The following is an 18921-nucleotide window of genomic DNA, read 5'->3' on the forward strand; positions in this document are numbered from 1 at the left end:
ATCCACTGTTGACCGAAACATTGTTATGCAGTGCATGACTGTAATTTTATGAGTTAGCACAACTTTGATACTGCAACTTAACAAAGACATTACCAGAAAATAATTGACCTATAGCCCTCATAAACATAGGAGGCAAAAAATGCTTAGTGTACTATTACCAAATCTAATCTAGCAATATATAAAAAGGATAATGTATCATGACCAACCAGGGCTTATCCCAAGAATGCAAGGTTGGTTTAACATTTTAAAATCAAACAATGTAATTCACAACATTAAAAAAACACACCATATGAGCATCTCAATAAATGCAGAAAAAGTATCTGTCAAAATTCAACACCCATTCATGATAAGACCTGTCAGCAAACTTGTAATAGAACTTTCTCAATCTGGTAAAGGGCCTCACTAAAAATCTACATTTAACATCATACTTAGTAGTGAAACACTGAATGCATTCCTGGCAATAACCATCAACAGTGTTTGTACCATGGCTGGGGACATTTTAATCCATCCATATCATATGTTCCCAGTAGGCGAGGCCCACTAGACAGAGCCCTAAGCCTCTAAAATTTCACCATTTTGTTGATGTTTTCAACTCAAGTAGCCCCAACCTTACCACAAAGTCAGGTCTTTCTGGGCCTATCAGTGCTGACAGTGTCCTTTAGAATTTCTTTCAACAGACTAATTCCTACCAACTATGAGGTAGTGTCTCAAATTCCTGGATCTAGTTTTAATAGCTTGTGTGCTTTTTATTTTCTTTTCTAATTACATTTTACCACTTGAAAAATAAACTCATTGATATAAAAAGAAAACAAAGAACTTTTTCTCTTAAATTTGACTAGAAACAGTAACCCCTCATTTGGCAATCTAAAGGGAAAGACAGACAGACAGACAGACAGACACACACACACACACACACACACAATTAGGAACACTTATGCCATGTCCACAAATTTAAAATGAATTAAGAGAGGAAAGACAATCAATTTAGATCAATGGGGTAAAAAAGTTACTTTGGGCTCTAAATCATTCAAACTGGCTGATTCCACTTCACTAGATAAGCTACTGAGCTTCTCTCTTCATTTTGGTGGTACAGTCGTATCCCTAAGGTATTAAGTAGGATTTAGTACTCAACTGAAAATTGCATGCTGTCAATAAACCCAAACAGGCCTTCTCACCCCCAGTAGAGAAACTCTTCCCCCACAAGCAACATTTTCCTACCTTTTTTTTCCCTTCTGCTGCATCTTAACAGGCTCTGCTTTTTTGCTAGATTTCTTCAGGACTGCAGGAGCTGCCAGCTTTGGTTCGGTGACAGACTCTGGAGGTTGCTCCACTATTTTTTCTTCTTTCACTGCTTGTTCTGAATCCAAATTGACTTTAAGTTTATCTGCAAATAAAGTATAGCAGACGATATATAACCCCATTATGCAATATTAATCCATCATTTTTTCAACAGTCTACTATGTGCCAGGTAATATGTTAGGAACAGGGGCAAAAGGGATTAAAAAAACAGTCCCTGTCCTAACAGAGCTCCCAGTCTATTCAGAAAACATGTCTCCTTTCTAACTACCACTCTAACTATAACTGCCTTTTGCCTCCTCACTTTCGCCTCCTGCTAATTCCTCATTATGTCACAGTCTCAAAGCCAAATGATACTAAAAGCAAGGCTTAGAAAAAACAAATACAATTTAATGAGGTATCATCCTTTTCATTTTTCAGATGAGGAAAAGAAAGAGTCAGAGAGATCGAAAGATGCTTCCCAAGAATACACAGCTTACGAATGGTGACAATAGAATTTGTAGCAAGACCATTACTTTCTATTATATACTATCTTTTAATGCCTGGATATTCTTATTATCTTACTACTACCTTAACGATAAAATTTAAAGACTAGATTGGAATCAAAAAAGTTTGGTTCAAACTCTGCTTCACTCTGGGCAAATTGTTTTATCTAAAAGTCAGTCTTTTCTGTAAAAACTGAGATAATATGTACAAGATTATTGTAAGGATTAAAAGAGATCAGTACTGGTTAAGTGACTTGTCCAAGGTAACACTGATAGAAAAGGTAAGAGTCAGGATTTGAACCTAAGTCAGTTTAACTACTCAAAGTCCTTATCTTTTTCCCTATGCCAAGATGAAAAACAACTACCACGCAGTACAGAGGACTAAGAAACGCAAGTAGGATGGGCCTAGCCATTTGAGAAACACATAACGTAGCCTAGGATCCTGCTACACTCAGTGATAGCTTTTTGCAAGCAAAGTCAGAAAATACTATTAGAAAGCTGTAAACCTAGTGGGGTGGAGAACCTGCGGCCTCAAGGCCACATGTGGCCCTCCAGATCCCCAAGTGCAGCCCCTCGACGGAATCCAAACTTCACAGAACAAATCTCTTTATTAAAAGGATTTGTTCTGTAAAATTTGGATTCAGTTAAAAGGTCGCAATCAAGAATCCAGAAGGCCACATGGGGACTCAAGGCCACAGGTTCTCCATCCCCTTAAACCATCTAGAGTGTAGGAAAAAAATTCTACCTCAGTCTTGGCTATTACATACAGCTTAATATAATAACTTGTATATTATTTCAAAGTGTAGAAGACGGATCAAAGTGCAAAAGTTAATCTATTAATATTTACACTTTTTTTCCCCTGAAGACCTGAATGGGAAATCTGAATGGTGGAATCCACCAACCCACCAGTGGTGTACTCTCTTACATTTTTAATATTGTTGTTCTCAAGTACCAGTGTTTCTCAAACTTTTCTACCAAAATATTCCACATTGTATAGAAATGAAAACATGTATCTCCAGGGGCTTTAGAGGTCACCAACCAACCCCAAAAAACTTCTCTGAAGTCACATGTGTATCTTTAAAATCTATAGAAATTTTGCATTCTATTAAAGAAATTATATTGTTTTAATAGTAATTGTTTTAAAATTACATCATTAGGAGGAAAAATCTCCAAATATTTCCAACTTATCTCATGGGTTAAGGAAAGAAAAGCTATTGCATTGAGTCTACCAATTTTAGAAAACTGCTGAATTAAAATACCACTGATCAAACATTAAGTTCAGCACCCAGAGTTTCTTTGTGGTGGTTTCACAGAATTTTAGGAACTCAAACTTATACATATATGCAGCTATAACTGGTCAATTAGCTGGTAAAGAGGTAGTCCAATGCAGCATTTAAAGGCAATTATTAAGGAAAATTTAATGATATTTTCTTGTTAGCTGAAGGATCAAGTCACTTATATGATCTGACTGATTAAAAGTACCGCCTTTTAATACTCAAGAAAATATGAAAACTTTTCAAGGAAAGAAAGATAACTGATGATGATTTTTTAATTTTGTCGCCAATGATAAATTTTTATCACATATAAGCATTACTTTTAAAAATTGAGATATAATTCACATACCATAAAATTCACCCTTTTAAAGTGAACAATTCAGTGGGTTTAGTTCTGCAACCATCACCACTATCCAATTTCAGAACATTTTCATCATTCCAAGAAGAAACGCTGTACCCATCAGCAGTCACTACTCAATCCCAGCCCAGCCCTTGACAATCACTAATCTTTCTCTACAGACTTGCCTACTGTGGACATTTCATATAAATGGAATCATGTAATATGTGGTCTTTTGTGTCTGGCTTCTTTCACTTAGCATAACGTGTCAAGGTTCATTAATGGTGTAGCATGTACCCATACTTCATTCCTTGTTATGGCTGAATAATATTCCATCGTCTGGATATATCACATTTTGTTTACCCATTCATCAGATGACGGGCCTTTGGGTTGTTTCCATTTTGGGGCTAATAAGGAAAATGCTACTGTGAATATTTATATACAAGTTTTTGTGTGTACATGCAGTTTTAATTCCCTTGAGTAGATACCTAGAGTGAAATTTCTGGGTAAACTCTATGTTTAACTTTTTGCAGTACTGCCATACCATTTTCCAAAGGGAGTACACCATTTTACCTTCCCCAAAGCAATGTATGAGGGTTCAATTTCTCCACATTCTTGCTAACACTTGTTACTGCCCAGCATTAAGTTTTAAATGGTTTAAGCCCCCGCAATGAACTCTCTTCATCTAACTCTTACACTTCATTTTCATTGCATTGATCTTATTATATGTCAAATATAATAAAAAAATCATAATTTTATTCTGCACATTCAGCCTTGAAAAAATGTCTGTTAAATAAATTAACTTTGCAAGCAATTCTTTTTATTAAGGTTTCTCCCTCACTCTATTACATGCTATCCTAACACCCTGTCACTCTCTGCTTAGCAATTACAATAATTAACTATTTAATTTTTCCATATTTGTCTCTCCCCACAGAATATAACGGCTATGAAAGAACCTTATTTGTCTTTTTCTCCATTATATCACCAGTGCACAATAATGCCAAGCACACAGAAGGTGCTCAATCAGTATTTGCTAAACATATGAATACATTCCTGTATATTGTTTGATTTTTTAGCAAATATTCACATATCTTATATATTTTAAAAATAAGAATTAAAAAACAAAAAAAAAACCCAACCAAGAAACATGCAATCTTCATCAAAGTTCCCAAGAAACCATAATCTGATTGGGTACAGTGGCACAGTACCAGCCAGGCAGGCCAATGATATCAGCATATTTTCACACTGTTCTCCCTGTACATTGTGCCTGAAATAATACAATAATTGTGCTTCCCGATAATCTGAAAATATCACATTTTCCATATACTTGCAGAACACAAAAATGTTCTTCTCTGATAGCTTTTATGGCAAATAAAAAAAGCTGCCATCCCAATCCCTCCCTTGACCACCAATTTAGCTATCACGGGAAAGCAGAATTCTGAGTAATTCTGCTTGCATAAGCACATAACAAAACACTTCCCTGCAAAATCTTTGTAAAACTGATGCTCTGAGAAAGTGTGCCATAATTATCCTGTGGCTCCCAAATTCTTCCTGGTATTCTGCCACATACCCTCAAGGAATGTGTACTTGATATGAGAAGTATGAAAATATGTGACTACTGGTTCCTCTCATATGAAAGAATTCTTATTTAAATATTTTTTTAAAATAAAGATTTTTGCTTTCTCAAAAAATAAATATTTTTAAATGCTCATTACTACCTGGGCCCTTCTAATTCACCTTGAAGTCTAATTCATTACTGTGAGTAATCTGCAAAAACAACTAAAAAAAGGCAAAAGATTTGTTTTTGTGACCCCAGGAGTGATAATGTTCCCACTAGGCAAACTGACTCTAGCATCCATGTTATTAACCTCCACACTGTTTAACCAGGCAGCAGCGTCTCTTGTATTTTCATCATTCATTTTCAAGAGCCCCATGAGGCAAGGCATGGTGGATCACATCTGTAATCCCAACACTTCAGGAGGCCAAGATGGGAGGATTGCTTGAGGCTAGGAGTTCAAAATCAGCTTGGGCAACATAGTGAGACCCCCATCTCTACAAAAAATAAAAAAAATACCTGAGCATGGTAGTATATGCCTGTAGTCCCAGCTCAGGAGGCTGAGGCAGGAGGATCACCTGAGCCCAAAAGTTGGAGGCTACAGTGAGCTATGATTGTGCCACTGCACTCCAGCCTGGGTGATAGAGCAAGGCTTTGTCTCTTAAAAAATAAAAATAATTTTTTTAAAAAAAAGGGCTCTTGAAGCAAATATTTCATTCGCTTTTCAACGCAGGAAATAAAAATAGGAATTGTAAACTACCCTCCAAGAAATCTTAACTGAGTCCAACTCACCCATAAAGTCCACTGTTCTAGTTGGGCTACCTTCATCAATGTACTGATTGGCCAGTACACTGCAAATTTATGTTTGGATGCAGGAATGCTACCTACTAGTCTCCTGGCTGGCCAAACACTAGACAAAGTGGCTTTCACCTCAGGTAAGATATATTATTACATTAACATTCATTTATTAGTCAAAGGAAAGTAAGAACATGCTTACTCATAGCAGCTTTTCCAAAAAAATTGCTCAGCACATTCCCTTTCCCTGGTGCCTTGCTGCCTGCCGAAGATGCCTACAAAAACACACAAAAACACATGAGATTTTTTTCTAGCATTTAGGTTGCTCTTGAAGTAGCACAGTCTTGAGCAATCTCTTCAATAGCACACCACACTGTCACGATGGTAGTCTCTATAATCATGCCAAATGTGTAAGCATTAGATATAAGAACAAATCTAGAATAATAATCCAGACAAGACAGTACCTGCTGAAATCTCCAAAGCTTAGTTTCTCGTAGTTCTTATAAAATTAGTATCCATGGATGTATCTAAATATTTCTTGAGCACATTTAAAAACTATTTAGTTTGACAAAATTAAAACAGATCAGAGGCAGCATGGTACACAATGGGGGGAAAATCCAAAACATTACCTTTTGTACGAACCACGAGAAGTCGATGTGAATCCTGGTTTTACCACTCATTGGCAAGTTAGTTAAGTCTAGGCTTCCATTTTATCACATGCAAAATGGAAATACTAATTATCTCCCTCAAAAAATTGATGAGGATTTAAACAAAGATCAGACTCCTGGCACACAGTAGGAATTCAACATATGTTAGTGTTTCCCTCCATCCTCCTTCTCCTTTCCCAAAGAACAGAAGCTTGAAAATGACAGTGATGGTAATAATAGTAATAATAATAATTATATTTCTCTGGATTTTTTTTAATGGTAAATAGTAATAATAATAATTATATTTCTCTGGATTTTTTTTAATGGTATCTTAGTGGTACTTGTCTTAAGTCAATGCCCTTAAGTTAGTTCAGATGATGAAACAATTAAAAACTAAGGGAAGTGAATGAAGGAAATAAGAAAAAATGCATAAAATAGAACAAGAATGGGAAATACACTAGGAAGACAACCATATATGGCAAAGCCCAGAATACAAGATGTTACCCAAAATGACAGATCGCAAATAAACAATTCTTTGAACTTCACAATTTCTGAGGTGTTATCACATGCATTATTTCATCTGGATCTCACAACAATCTTATGACATGCACAAGCAGGAATTACCATGTTACAGAAGGAGAACACAAGGCTTGATGAGAAGCATTATCAAAAGAAAAAGGAACTACTTCAGATGAGAACATCAAGTATTAAAGGGTTCAAACTAAAGTAGAAAAATCAGAACTGAATATTAGAACCTTATATAATTAAACTACTACCATTGGAACTATTAATACTTTTCTAGTTACCCATTTTGAGCTTTAATAAAGGCATATCTTCAAGGAAGACTTACATTTGTTACTTCTTTAGCCTCTGTTTTGGTTTCCTTGTTGGTTTCTTGGGTTTTAGTAGCAGCTTTAGAGGCAAACATTCCCATGATCCCTTTGGGCTGCTGGGAAATCTGTCTGGAGGCAGGTGGGCCATGACCATTGATAGTCAGCTCGTTGTTGGCTTGTATCTCACTTGACACCTGAAGGTGTGACTGCTCAAACTTTTTGGAAGATGAGGATTCACCAGGAGCTCTAGGGACTGCAGCTGCACATTGTATGGCACTAAACCTGAAGACAGAAATGTTATGTTAAAGTAATGCATCAAACCTCATTTTCGAACTCTTGCTTCTTCCACAATACTTTCTAACTCTAATATTATAAAATTAGGGAATTTTAGAAATAGAATGGATTTTAGAAATTTTTTGTACAAAACTCTTAATTATATAAACAAATACCAGAGAGAAATAAGTCACTTTTTTCTCTCCTCTACTCTAAAGGAAAGTCACTTGTTTTAAGTTACACATCTAGTTAGTAATAAAGGTAGGGTTGGAATCAGTGTCCTCTACCACACCATATTGAATATTCTTGCTTCTTTGAAAAATCATCCTAATTCAAAAGAAAAAGAATGCACCAAACAATAAAATATTTAGTAATTTTACCATCTTTGGGAAACCAAATGGTTATCCCATGTTTTTAAAAACTTTCCTCTTATACACCTAGACATACAATAAATATTAACTGAATGAAAACTAAGAGCTTTAAATATTAACAAATTGGCTGGGCGCGGTGGCTCACGCCTGTAATCCTAGCACTCTGGGAGGCCGAGGTGGGCGGATCGTTTGAGCTCAGGAGTTCGAGACCAGCCTGAGCAAGAGCGAGACCCCACCTCTACTAAAAATAGAAAGAAATTATATGGACAGCTAAAGATACATATAGAAAAAATTAGCCGGGCATGGTGGCGCATGCCTGTAGTCCCAGCTAGTCGGGAGGCTGAGACAGGAGGATCGCTTGAGCTCAGGAGTTTGAGGTTGCTGTGAGCTAGGCTGACGCCACGGCACTCACTCTAGCCTGGGCAACAGAGTGAGACTCTGTCTCAAAAAAAAAAAAAAAAAAAGTTAAATATTAACAAATTACCTGGCAACTCTCCTGGCCAGAGTGGGTCATGCTTTAAAATATGGAAGAAGCTGGGAACAGAGACACTGGCTCCTATAACCTACCCTCCTTTTATAGCCATTTGTTAACAATTTCTAATAATACCAACTCACAGCATCAGATAAGTAAGTATGCCTAAGGCCAAGTAAAGAAATTTGGTGGAACAGTTTGCATGCCATATTAAAAGGAACATTCATCTCTTCTCTAATCATTACAGATGTACCTGTTTCACACAAATACATAATGTAACATTCCACATTGTGAACAGATAACTGATTCAGCTTTCTCAGAGGGTTATACTTAAAGCAAAGTTCCCCAACTTTTCCTAACGAAGAAAAACATTTTATTTTCCTCAGTCTTGTTTACTGGGGAAGAGTTCCTTGATGGTTTTATTTGTTTTTTAAATTTCAGGCACCCAGAACAAGACCTGGCACATAGCAAGTGTCAGGAAAGACAAGTTGAAACAACGACCATTTAAAGTGACAAAGTGAGGCTTCTGGTTTCTTTCCCTTCTTTAGTGTATCACCTCAAGTTGGGGTGGGATGTGTAGAAACTATGTGGTGATAGCAATTATCTTCTACATCAACCAGGCACAACTTTGAGATTAATTGCTAGAATACCTGGCCTAAGAAAAAAATCCCTGATAAATCATTTCATTTAAGAAGTAACTTTAGACTGAGCAGCCCCAACAGCTCCAAAAATCTTCCACTGATTTATTATAGAAACCCTACAGTAACACACATCTTTTGTGCATCAGAGTTAAGAACAGAAGGAAATCATTTACTTTCACCCACTGCTCTTCCTTTCTGGCCTTGCAGTGCTTCCACGTACGAGGAAAAGGGCAATGTTTTATTTCATTGTCAACATCTAAAGTTGGCTTGAGACAACTCTTTCTCTGTTTGGTCTGCATTCCACACCTTAGGGTCAGGACCAGGAATTGGCAACAAGGAAGAAACCAAGTTAGGCTGGGAGCATGTCCGAAGAGAGAACAATCTCTGCTCAACACTAAAATTTCAACTTTCTTCCTGTCACAGCACTTCTTAAAACACACAAAATCATGAGTCAGATCTCAGTTGGCCCATAATTCTCAGGACCAAATACTTCTTTATTGGAGATAAATTCTTCACATTTCTACTGAGGATACTTTTAAGTATTTAGGTAATGTTTCACTGAAGTGCTTCCTATTACCATATTTATTTTAGTGAGCCCTGTGCAAATTTCATTTTGAACTTTTGAGTCACTTTTGTTTTTATTTGTTTACTTGCTAGATATAACATAAGATCTGATTTTTAGAGCTTGACATGCCATAACTAGATTTTAATACACGTTATTTCTGAAATCTAATATTTTACATAAACTTATCAGGGTATTAATGTTTTCCTGAAATCCTTCCCTAAAAGACACTACACTTGTCAATTATTACTCTTTGGCTATATATGTTTTTTAAAATAAATATTTGTATGCCTATTTTATTCAAGGTTTTGAGCTAAAGGAAAAAAAAGACCAACTAATCCATCATTAATTCACTCAAAAATTACTGAATGCTTATCATATGCCGCACACCATTTTGGATATACCGTTAACAAACTAGACACAATCCCCGTTCTCATAGAACTTACAGAAACCTCCCATACTTTTCCTTCCAATTTACAGTCAAATTTTCTGGAAAGAGTTACACATATTCGCTGTCTCACTTCCTCGTGTCCCCATTTACTCAGCTGACCAGAATCTGGTTACTCCACTGAAAATGCTCCTACCAAGGCCATCATACAGTTCTAATCTTACTAGGCTTCTCAGCAATGTTTCACATGGTTGACCAATCCCTCCTTCCTGAAACTCTTCCCTTAGCTTCTGGAACCCCATATACTCTTGTGATTTTACTCTTATCTCTGGCTTCTCCCTAGGGGCCCCTCTTTTCCTGTCCTTCCCTTTTTTAAAGCTATTATTAAATAGTGGTTACTATGTGCTAAGTGCTATTCTAAGTACTTAACATATATTAAGCCACTTAATCTTCTACAATGCTGAAAGGTTAGTACTATTATTAGCTTTACTGATAAGGAAATTGAAGCACAGAGGTTAAATAACTTGCCCAAAGGTCACACAGCTAGTAACTGTGGCTTAGAGTTTTATTTTCTGCCATTCTTTTATTCTATACATTCTCTCTGCATGACTGTATCTACTGCTATGGCCCAGTTACTTACGTATTCTCTCTGATTCCAAAACCTCTATACCTTCACCCTAGATTTCTCTCCTTAGCTCTAGACTCACCTATCGTAATGGACATCCCCAGTTGGACTTCCCACAGGCTTCTCAAACTCGGTATGTCCAAAACCCAGTTTATCATTTTTCCCTCTCTCCCAAAGCCTCTTATATTCCCTTTCTTAGTGCTCACGTGTCCAAGCCAGAAACATGGGTATCCTCCTTTTAACAGGCACCCTCCAACCACTACAACACATTGAGGTTTTTGATGGTTGTGACTCTGTAACCTTCATCCCTCTCCATCCCCAACACCACTACACTACTTTACTTCAGGTAACTGCTGTCTCCACCCTGGATCATTGCAATATTTCTCCTCCCTGATGACACTGCCTCCAGATTATTCCCTTCTGTTCTATCTTCAACATCACAGTCAGTGATCTTTCTAAAATTTAATTCTGATCACTTCACCTGATCTGCTTAAAAATCTTTAGTGGCTCCTCAGTGCCCTCAGAATAAAAAAGTCTTAACTTCTTATCCTAGTTGGCCTCTTCAGTCTTCTATCTAATTATTTCCTCTCACTCTAAGTTCCAGCCATAGAAAATTATTATGGTTCTGCACAGTATTATGTATTCTCTCTTAGCTCTGTCCTTACTCTCCCATTTCTCCTTTGCCTAGCTATTTCTATTGGGCTTTCAGGCTTCAACTTGTATGTCATAACCTTCAAGATTTCTCTGTCTCGCCCCCTCACTCTACCCATCCAAATGTGCGTAAAGCCTCTTCAAACATCTTCCTACACCATTACTCCCATCAGACCATCAGTTCCATGAGCAGGTACTGGGCCATATTCATTCTGCAGTGTGTGACATGCCATAGGTACTCATCAGATATTGAATTCAAATTATCTTGCTTAGTACCTGTCAAAATAGTAAGTATTTAATATATGTTTGAGAAACTGAATAAAACCCCACAAAGTAGGCATTATTACATCTAATTCAAGGATGAAGAAACCAAAGTTCAAAGAGTTTAAGGAATCTGTCCAAAGTCATTGGGCTACTAAGCAACAAAGCCATGACTGAAGACTTTGACCATCAATTTCCAAAATGTGTATGCATTATATGCCATTATCTCCCTATGCTGTGAAGGACACAAAAGATTTACAAGATCTGATCCTGGTTATGGAGGCTCAAGAAAAAGTTGCTTTTGGATGGAAAGCAGAGGGATATCAAATTAGGAATAGTTTTTAGAAGGACAATATCTGAACTGGTTCTTGAAGGATGGGTAGGATTTAGAAAGGCAGGGACTGGAGTAAGGGAGTTAGAGGGGGCACAACAAACATTACTGGTGGCAGTGACAGGATAAATATATGAGAAATAGATTTATGGGTAGTCCACTGAGGTTTTCAATATGGGTTGTGGCTGCTATTTTTCACCTTATGATGTACTAATAAAACCAGGCATGTGTCTTACTGCAAGATAAATGGGGTTTTACTAGACTTGGCATTCACTCTTAAGAGGCAGCCACTGTGTAAACATCTTACAAAATCAATTCGTAAAGAAGCCCACAAGGAACATTAAGGAGCTTACTTGCTACAGTTCTGCAAGTTGCTTTTAAGGATGTCATAGTCAGTATTGAACAGAGGCCCACTGTCCTTTAGCATGGCTTTCTGGATGCTGTACACATGGATGCTGGCAGTCACAGCTAGCTTGGACTTCACTGCTACAAGTCAACAGGAAAAGTAGTCTGTTAATACACAAACTTCATAGCATGTGGGGACTTTAACAAGAAACCCTTCTGCATTAAAACCATTTGCAATCTGTGGTGGTCCAAAAAACTCTAACAGGCCAAATAGCCACATATACAGTATAACATCAACTCTTCTGTCTGCAATGGGAACATTATGACAAGGTAGGTGGTGGTGAGTCATTTCTAAGTACAGCACCTGTGAGGGTATCACTCATCTAGTGGACACTTAGTAAATATTAATTAATGATTGATGATGACTATGATGATCTTTTTCTTTTTTTTTTTTCAGTCAGGGAAGAACCTTACACTCTAGCATATAATTAAAGAAGAATCAGTAGCTACTGAGAAGACTCATTTATGTATTTCAATTTTAGTTTAGAGAAAGCAATTCTATTAAGTCTGCAGAGGAAAAACACAAAAGAACATCACAAGAACAAATTTTAGGTTCCACAAGGGAAGGGGTTGTGCCTAACTTGTTCTGTGTTCCCAGTGCCTAATACACAGTAGACAATCGTTAAGTATCTATAGAATGAAGAAATCTTGCTTTGCCTATCACTGTGGTAATTCAGGGGGGAAAAAAAGTGGACATCCCCACCACCCTGAAAACTTTAGAGTTAATTTGGTAAGAAAACACCCCCACCCCACCCCACACACTGGGAGGAGCCTTTATATACAAAGTACAACAGTGTAGGTTTTGTAGAGATATAGGTCCAAAATCACAAGGACTCTGTTATAAAATTCCTTTGAATTACGTTTTTAAAGAATAGAACAGTAGCATTAATAGTCTTGAAATAGTCCACAAATTTAATTTAGAAGTTATTTAATTTAGAAGTCTTTCTGACTTCTAGAAAAGCATTAATTTGCTTCCTAAAAAAACCGTTATGGAATACAACACAATATTTAGACTACTGTCTTTTTACAGTTGATGAAAGTGTCCCATATGGTATTCATAATAGTTTTGCATGTCTGTCACAAGTTTTGTAATCCAGTGATAAAAGTGCTTTATAAATGGCAGCAGCTGTTGGCCTTAAAAAATGGGAAGTTAGGCAGATACAGTATCATATTTTAACATGTTTCAAAAACTACTAATAAAAGGAATATAGTACTCTTCAGTTAGTAGCTAAATAAATTATATGCAGATGTTAGGGGCAGATTTTTATTGAACCTACACTGATGCCATAAGAGGAAAAACTTGCTAAATCACTAAAACTCTTACCTTCCAATTTATCTTCTCTCACTACTGCAACCTTGTGGCACTATAAGGAAATAACACTTCGTTAGTGTTTAAAGTAGTACTTGCAATTTTAAAGTTTCACATATAATTGTGTTTGGATGTGAAATTAGGAAAACACTAGCTATTCCTTAAAATATATGTTACAATTTAATAAAATTAGACTCAGTTTTTATTTGTTTACTTTAAAACTTTTCAATAAGGTTAAGGAAAGTATTATAATATAGATTTCAATACTACAATTTAAAAAATATAGCATCTGAAATCAATGTGAGGAAAAGACTTTTTAGTGAGTGATTGAGAATTACTGCATAATCACATGGAACCAGATAAAAATTAGATCTGCCCTTCACACCATATACCAGAATAAATTCTAAATGGGTCAGAGATTTAAATGTAAAAAATGAAAACATACATACACTAGAAGAAAACATTAAATTCTTCTATAACCTAAGAATGAGGGAGAGTTTCCTAAATATAATTTAATTTAAAATCCAGAAATAATTGAAATAACCCATAAAAACTAACAAATCAACAACTTTTGAGTGAAAAGAAACTTTAAGCAAAGTACAAAGACAAATGATAAAGTGGAAAAAATATCTGCAACTTATATTATAAAGCGTTAATATATAGCTTCTAAAAATAAGAAAACAAAGACTCACCACCCTTTAGAAAAATGGGCAAGATGAACGAACAGACAGTTCACAGAAAAATACATACATATAGCCCTGAAAAACATAACATGTGCTGTGTGGGAACAGGCACCCTCATACATTGTGGTGAGAATGGAAATGGAGAGGTATTTCGCAATACCCAACAAAGGTACATATACATTTACCCTTTGAGCAATCCTACTTCTAGGAATATTACCCTAAAACACACTAGCAAAAATATACAAAACACATATACACTGAACTATTAACTACAACCCTACTTTAATAGCCAAAGACTGTAAATCACCCAAATAACTATCAATAAGGGATTGCTGAATGAGCTAAGGCATATCTATCAATGTAGCACTATGTGTGGCTATAGTAAGGAATGAGGAATATTTCTGTAATTGCTATGGAGTGATGTTCAGGATCTACTGTTAAGCAAAAAAAAGCAGAGTGCAAAATAAGTTGTACAGTTTGAAAACTTTTATCTAAGAAAGGAGGTAATATGAATATGTATTTGCTTATATTATAAACATATACAACAACAAAAACAATCAAAAGAGAAGGCAAAACTAAAACCTGTAAGGGAAAGGTGGGAACCTTTATTGAAAGCAAAATAGAAAAACAAATTGAATATAACTAGATATTGAATTGGTGGTGGCTTTCCCACAGTGGGGAATTATTTCAAGCGATTCTAAAACACAGGATGACTGTGCATCCTTAGCAGGACATATCTTACAGACAAAAAACTGCAAAGAAATCTTAAACTATTTTCAGTAATCAAATTATTAGTAATAATATTGGTTTTGCTTTTCTAAACCTCATATATTTGGCTAAAGTAAATACATATTTATGTTAATGTTAGGAACCACCAAAATTTACAACGTAAGAGAAAAGAGCAATATAAAAATCAAAGAAGTTAAAAAAGAAGTGTAATCATAAATTTGAACTGGGAACATTAGTATGTTTTCATAATGTGTTTTCTCTTAAAAAAAAAAAAAAAAAACCAAAACAAGCATACCTAAAAATGTCATTTTCATTGGTTTATTCAAGGGAAGAAAAAAATGTCATGTTCTGCAAAACTGCACACTAAAAATTAGAGAGCTTATTATAAAAATTACAGAGCATTAGGAACTCACCACTCAAAACCTATGCCGGTTGGTAGTAAGAGCCCCCAAAACACCAATTTGTACCTCCTGAGAAAATTTGGACAGTCCAGACAGTTCAGTGTGGCTAAATGCTGCCTCAGGGGATATATGAAAATGCATAAAAACAACAGAGTGAAAATGCCAACTGGTGCTAAAACAATGCAGACCAAAGTGGAGCCTTGATTCAATGGATTCCTGGTAAGGTGGACACAAGGAGTAAGTTCAGCATCCACAAACCCAGAGTCTAGCAAGGGGCAAGCGCCCTGAGCATTTTAGCAGGTAAGGGAAAATATGGCTAGTTGATCAGAGAAAATTCTTCACAGGAAAGCCTCCAGCTAATAATACAGAAGGATTAAAACATCGTTATTTTGTAACCTCTAGTAAATTAACGATTTAGGCAATAATACAGCTAAAATCTTTAGATGAAAAGCTAATGGGGAACTCATAAAGGACAGGTCAGGCTGACAGCCCCTCACATCACAAAAAGATAATCAACCAAATGTTACCTTGAAATTTTCAAATTCTCTGGAAGAATATCTGGGATGAGATTTGAAGGAGGCTTTCACTTTCTGCCTATTGTTAAACATTTTTTACAATCCCAATCATTGGAAAAATAAAATTTTTATATATATATATATATATATATATTTTTTTTTTTTTTTTTTTCCTCAGACAGAATCTCGCCATGTTGCCCACGCCAGACTGCAGTGGCGTCATCATAGCTCACTGCAACTGCAAACTCCTGAGCTCAAGGGATTCTCCTGCCTCAGCCTCCCGAGTAGCTACAACTACAGGCACACATCACCACACCCAGCTAATTTTTCAATTTTTGGTAGAGACAGGGTCTCACTCTTGCTCAGGCTCTCAAACACCTGGCTTTAAGCAATCCTCCTGCCTCAGCCTCCCAGAGTGCTAGGATTACAGGGAGGAGCCATTGTGCCCAGCCAAAATTTATATTTTTTAAAAACCCACATAAAGCCTATGATGCTATAATGATTTTCTTTCTAGAAACACTTAAAACTTTAAAAAGAAATTAGAAGAATTTGAATAACAAAACCCCATATTGTGCTTAAAAATTTGCCTTTCCTTAGGAGGAATATAAGGAAAAAAAGCACGGGTAAGCATCCACACTTGGTCAGTTAATTCTACAGAGTTCCAAAGAGATTCCCAGTGAGGCTATCCGGAGGACAAGTCTAGGGAATTCCAAAATCCTCACAATCACTTCAACCACAGCAAACTCATTCTTAAGTTATTGTATATATAGGATTCTGATTACGATTTTGTTTGAAAAAGCATTCTGCTGCTTTAAAAAAGATAGGCAGAATTTAAATGCCCTCTTAAATTTAGAAATAGAAGGCCCTCTATAAGCAAGCTATGCCTTAGAAGTTTTTAACTGATTATAGGTTACACATCATTTTGAAAACTGATCTCAGAAAAATGCACTGAGGAACACAATCTGAATGCACTTTCAGTTGCATCCAAGAATCCCCTGGACTTTGAAGACCAACCACAAAACCATCTAAGGTTCCCAAATTATGAGCCCATTATAATGCAGCAATTAGAGTAAAAATCAACACTATCTTAAAACAAATTCTTAACTTTGGATCCTATCCCAGAAGATCTATGAGCTCTCAAAATTTTATGAATGTCAACATATGCATTTCTCTTTCAGATTCTCAAAGGGATCAGTGACCAAAAAAAGAATACAAATCATTGTTTTAAAGGAACACAATGATTCCCAGGTAAAGACTTGACTACAATTAGATTAAAGGTGTTGACATAACTAAAGAAAGATAAAGAATGAGGTTAATTAACCCTGGCAATACAAGAAAATATGACATTCAGCTGTAAACTTTAACTGTATCCATTCAAGAGCCATACATGGAGAGAATTCTGGAGGCAGGTTTATCTCTGAGCATAATTGAATCAGGTCTGCTTAATTCTGTGTTTCAGAGATATAATGACATCTGATTCTACACCTCAAACATCTTGATTATCATTTGGCTTGTAAAATAGCTTGCCAACAGGAAAGAATACACTGGCTAGAGAATATAAGGGTATGATCCCCTTAGCAGTTTTGTTTCTCCTTGTAAATTACTAAATTGACATTCCAGTTTAAAATCTTACATGCTCTATCACTTAAAAAAAAATCCAGTCAATATTTTGACAAAGCGGGGCTCTGAACCTATGATTCCAAGGGAAAGTCAAAGGTAAGAGGAAAATATACATTAGTAGATCTGAGAAGGGGCCCTAATCTTTGGACCAAGTCCCATGGTGCTCATGGTGGTAAAAACAAAAGAACCTTCAGATAGGAGGTTTGAAAGAAGTGAGAACAGAGGAGGTATGGCTTACTTTTGGGAGGAAACCATAGAGAGGGAATTATTAAAGTTCCCAGGGTTCAGTCTGGTGCAAGACAAGAAATGAGATATCTCAGCAGAACTTTTGGTGCCTACCAAGGCACCAAATAATCCCTGAGCCCCTGAGAGGGACGTGGAAGTAGCTAAAAGAAAGTCAGCACACTTGAGAAAGCTTTATGGTCAAGATGATGAAAACACAGCAGTGACCATGTTGATGGATGGCCAGCCAGATGGGACTATAAAAAGAAGATGCAGGCCGGGCGCGGTGGCTCACGCCTGTAATCCTAGCACTCTGGGAGGCCGAGGTGGGTGGATCGCTCAAGGTCAGGAGTTCGAGACCAGCCTGAGCAAGAGTGAGACCCCGTTTCTACTAAAAATAGAAAGAAATTATATGGACAACTAAAATATATATAGAAAAAATTAGCCAGGCATGGTGGCGCATGCCTGTAGTCCCAGCTACTCGGGAGGCTGAGGCAGTAGGATCGCTTAAGCCCAGGAGTTTGAGGTTGCTGTGAGCCAGGCTGATGCCACGGCACTCACTCTAGCCAGGGCAACAAAGCAAGACTCTGTCTCAAAAAAAAAAAAAAGAAGATGCAGAATAAAGATGTTCCCAGCTCATGCACCCCATTAGCTCAGCCCCTGCCGACAACCCCTATCTTTCAGCCACTTAGACATAAGCTTACCAAAATCAATGCTCAAAATTAAAATGAAGTTCAGTTCAACAAAATAAAATTATATTTTGTGAACATTTGTATTTGTGGCTTAAAATTTAAATAGGCTAAAGATTAACCACCATTTTCAGAGGAAAAAAGAGGTACAGGTAATGAAGGAAACAGACTTCTAACATCTTGTTGCCTAGGAAACTGGGTAATAATGATAGTCTATGCATCATAGCCAATAATATTATCCAAACTTCTCAGTTTTAGATTTAGTCTAAAAATCCAAAATAATCATCAACTTCAAGTAGCTTTTAAAACTTCTATACTACTGAATATTGGTTGTTTTCTCTCTCCTGTGTTATGTTGTAACACTGTTTATAACTCAAAACCATTTAAGCTCATTGTAAGATTCTGAGAACTTACGGAATGTCCATTCTGAATGAGACTACCGGATACCAGATAGGTGACGTGCAGCTGGGCTCCTGAATTTTCCTTTCGCTTCCTTTCAACATAATCATAAAGCATCCTATTCCAAAGAAAAGAAGGCAAAAGTAAGCCAT

General features: G+C 36.5%; 1 protein-coding gene across 4 annotated transcripts in view; it reads right to left on the reverse strand.

Moving 5' to 3' along the window:
• Positions 1-18921, reverse strand: part of POLD3 (DNA polymerase delta 3, accessory subunit) — a 47782-nt gene that overhangs the window by 17525 nt on the left and 11336 nt on the right. For 3 of the 4 annotated variants that reach the window (XM_069469251.1, XM_069469250.1, XM_069469252.1), the window contains exons 3-8: positions 18785-18887; positions 13527-13566; positions 12151-12283; positions 7240-7504; positions 5945-6017; positions 1219-1384 (exon numbers count right to left, since the gene is read on the reverse strand). In XM_069469251.1, coding sequence (XP_069325352.1) covers positions 1219-1384; positions 5945-6017; positions 7240-7504; positions 12151-12283; positions 13527-13566; positions 18785-18887 — 780 coding nt within the window. The remainder of the gene's footprint in view (positions 1-1218; positions 1385-5944; positions 6018-7239; positions 7505-12150; positions 12284-13526; positions 13567-18784; positions 18888-18921) is intronic. The other variant, XM_069469253.1, reaches the window with a different exon arrangement.

This window comes from Eulemur rufifrons, chromosome 6 (assembly GCF_041146395.1).
Source record: "Eulemur rufifrons isolate Redbay chromosome 6, OSU_ERuf_1, whole genome shotgun sequence".
In the NCBI taxonomy this organism is placed as follows: domain Eukaryota; kingdom Metazoa; phylum Chordata; class Mammalia; order Primates; family Lemuridae; genus Eulemur; species Eulemur rufifrons.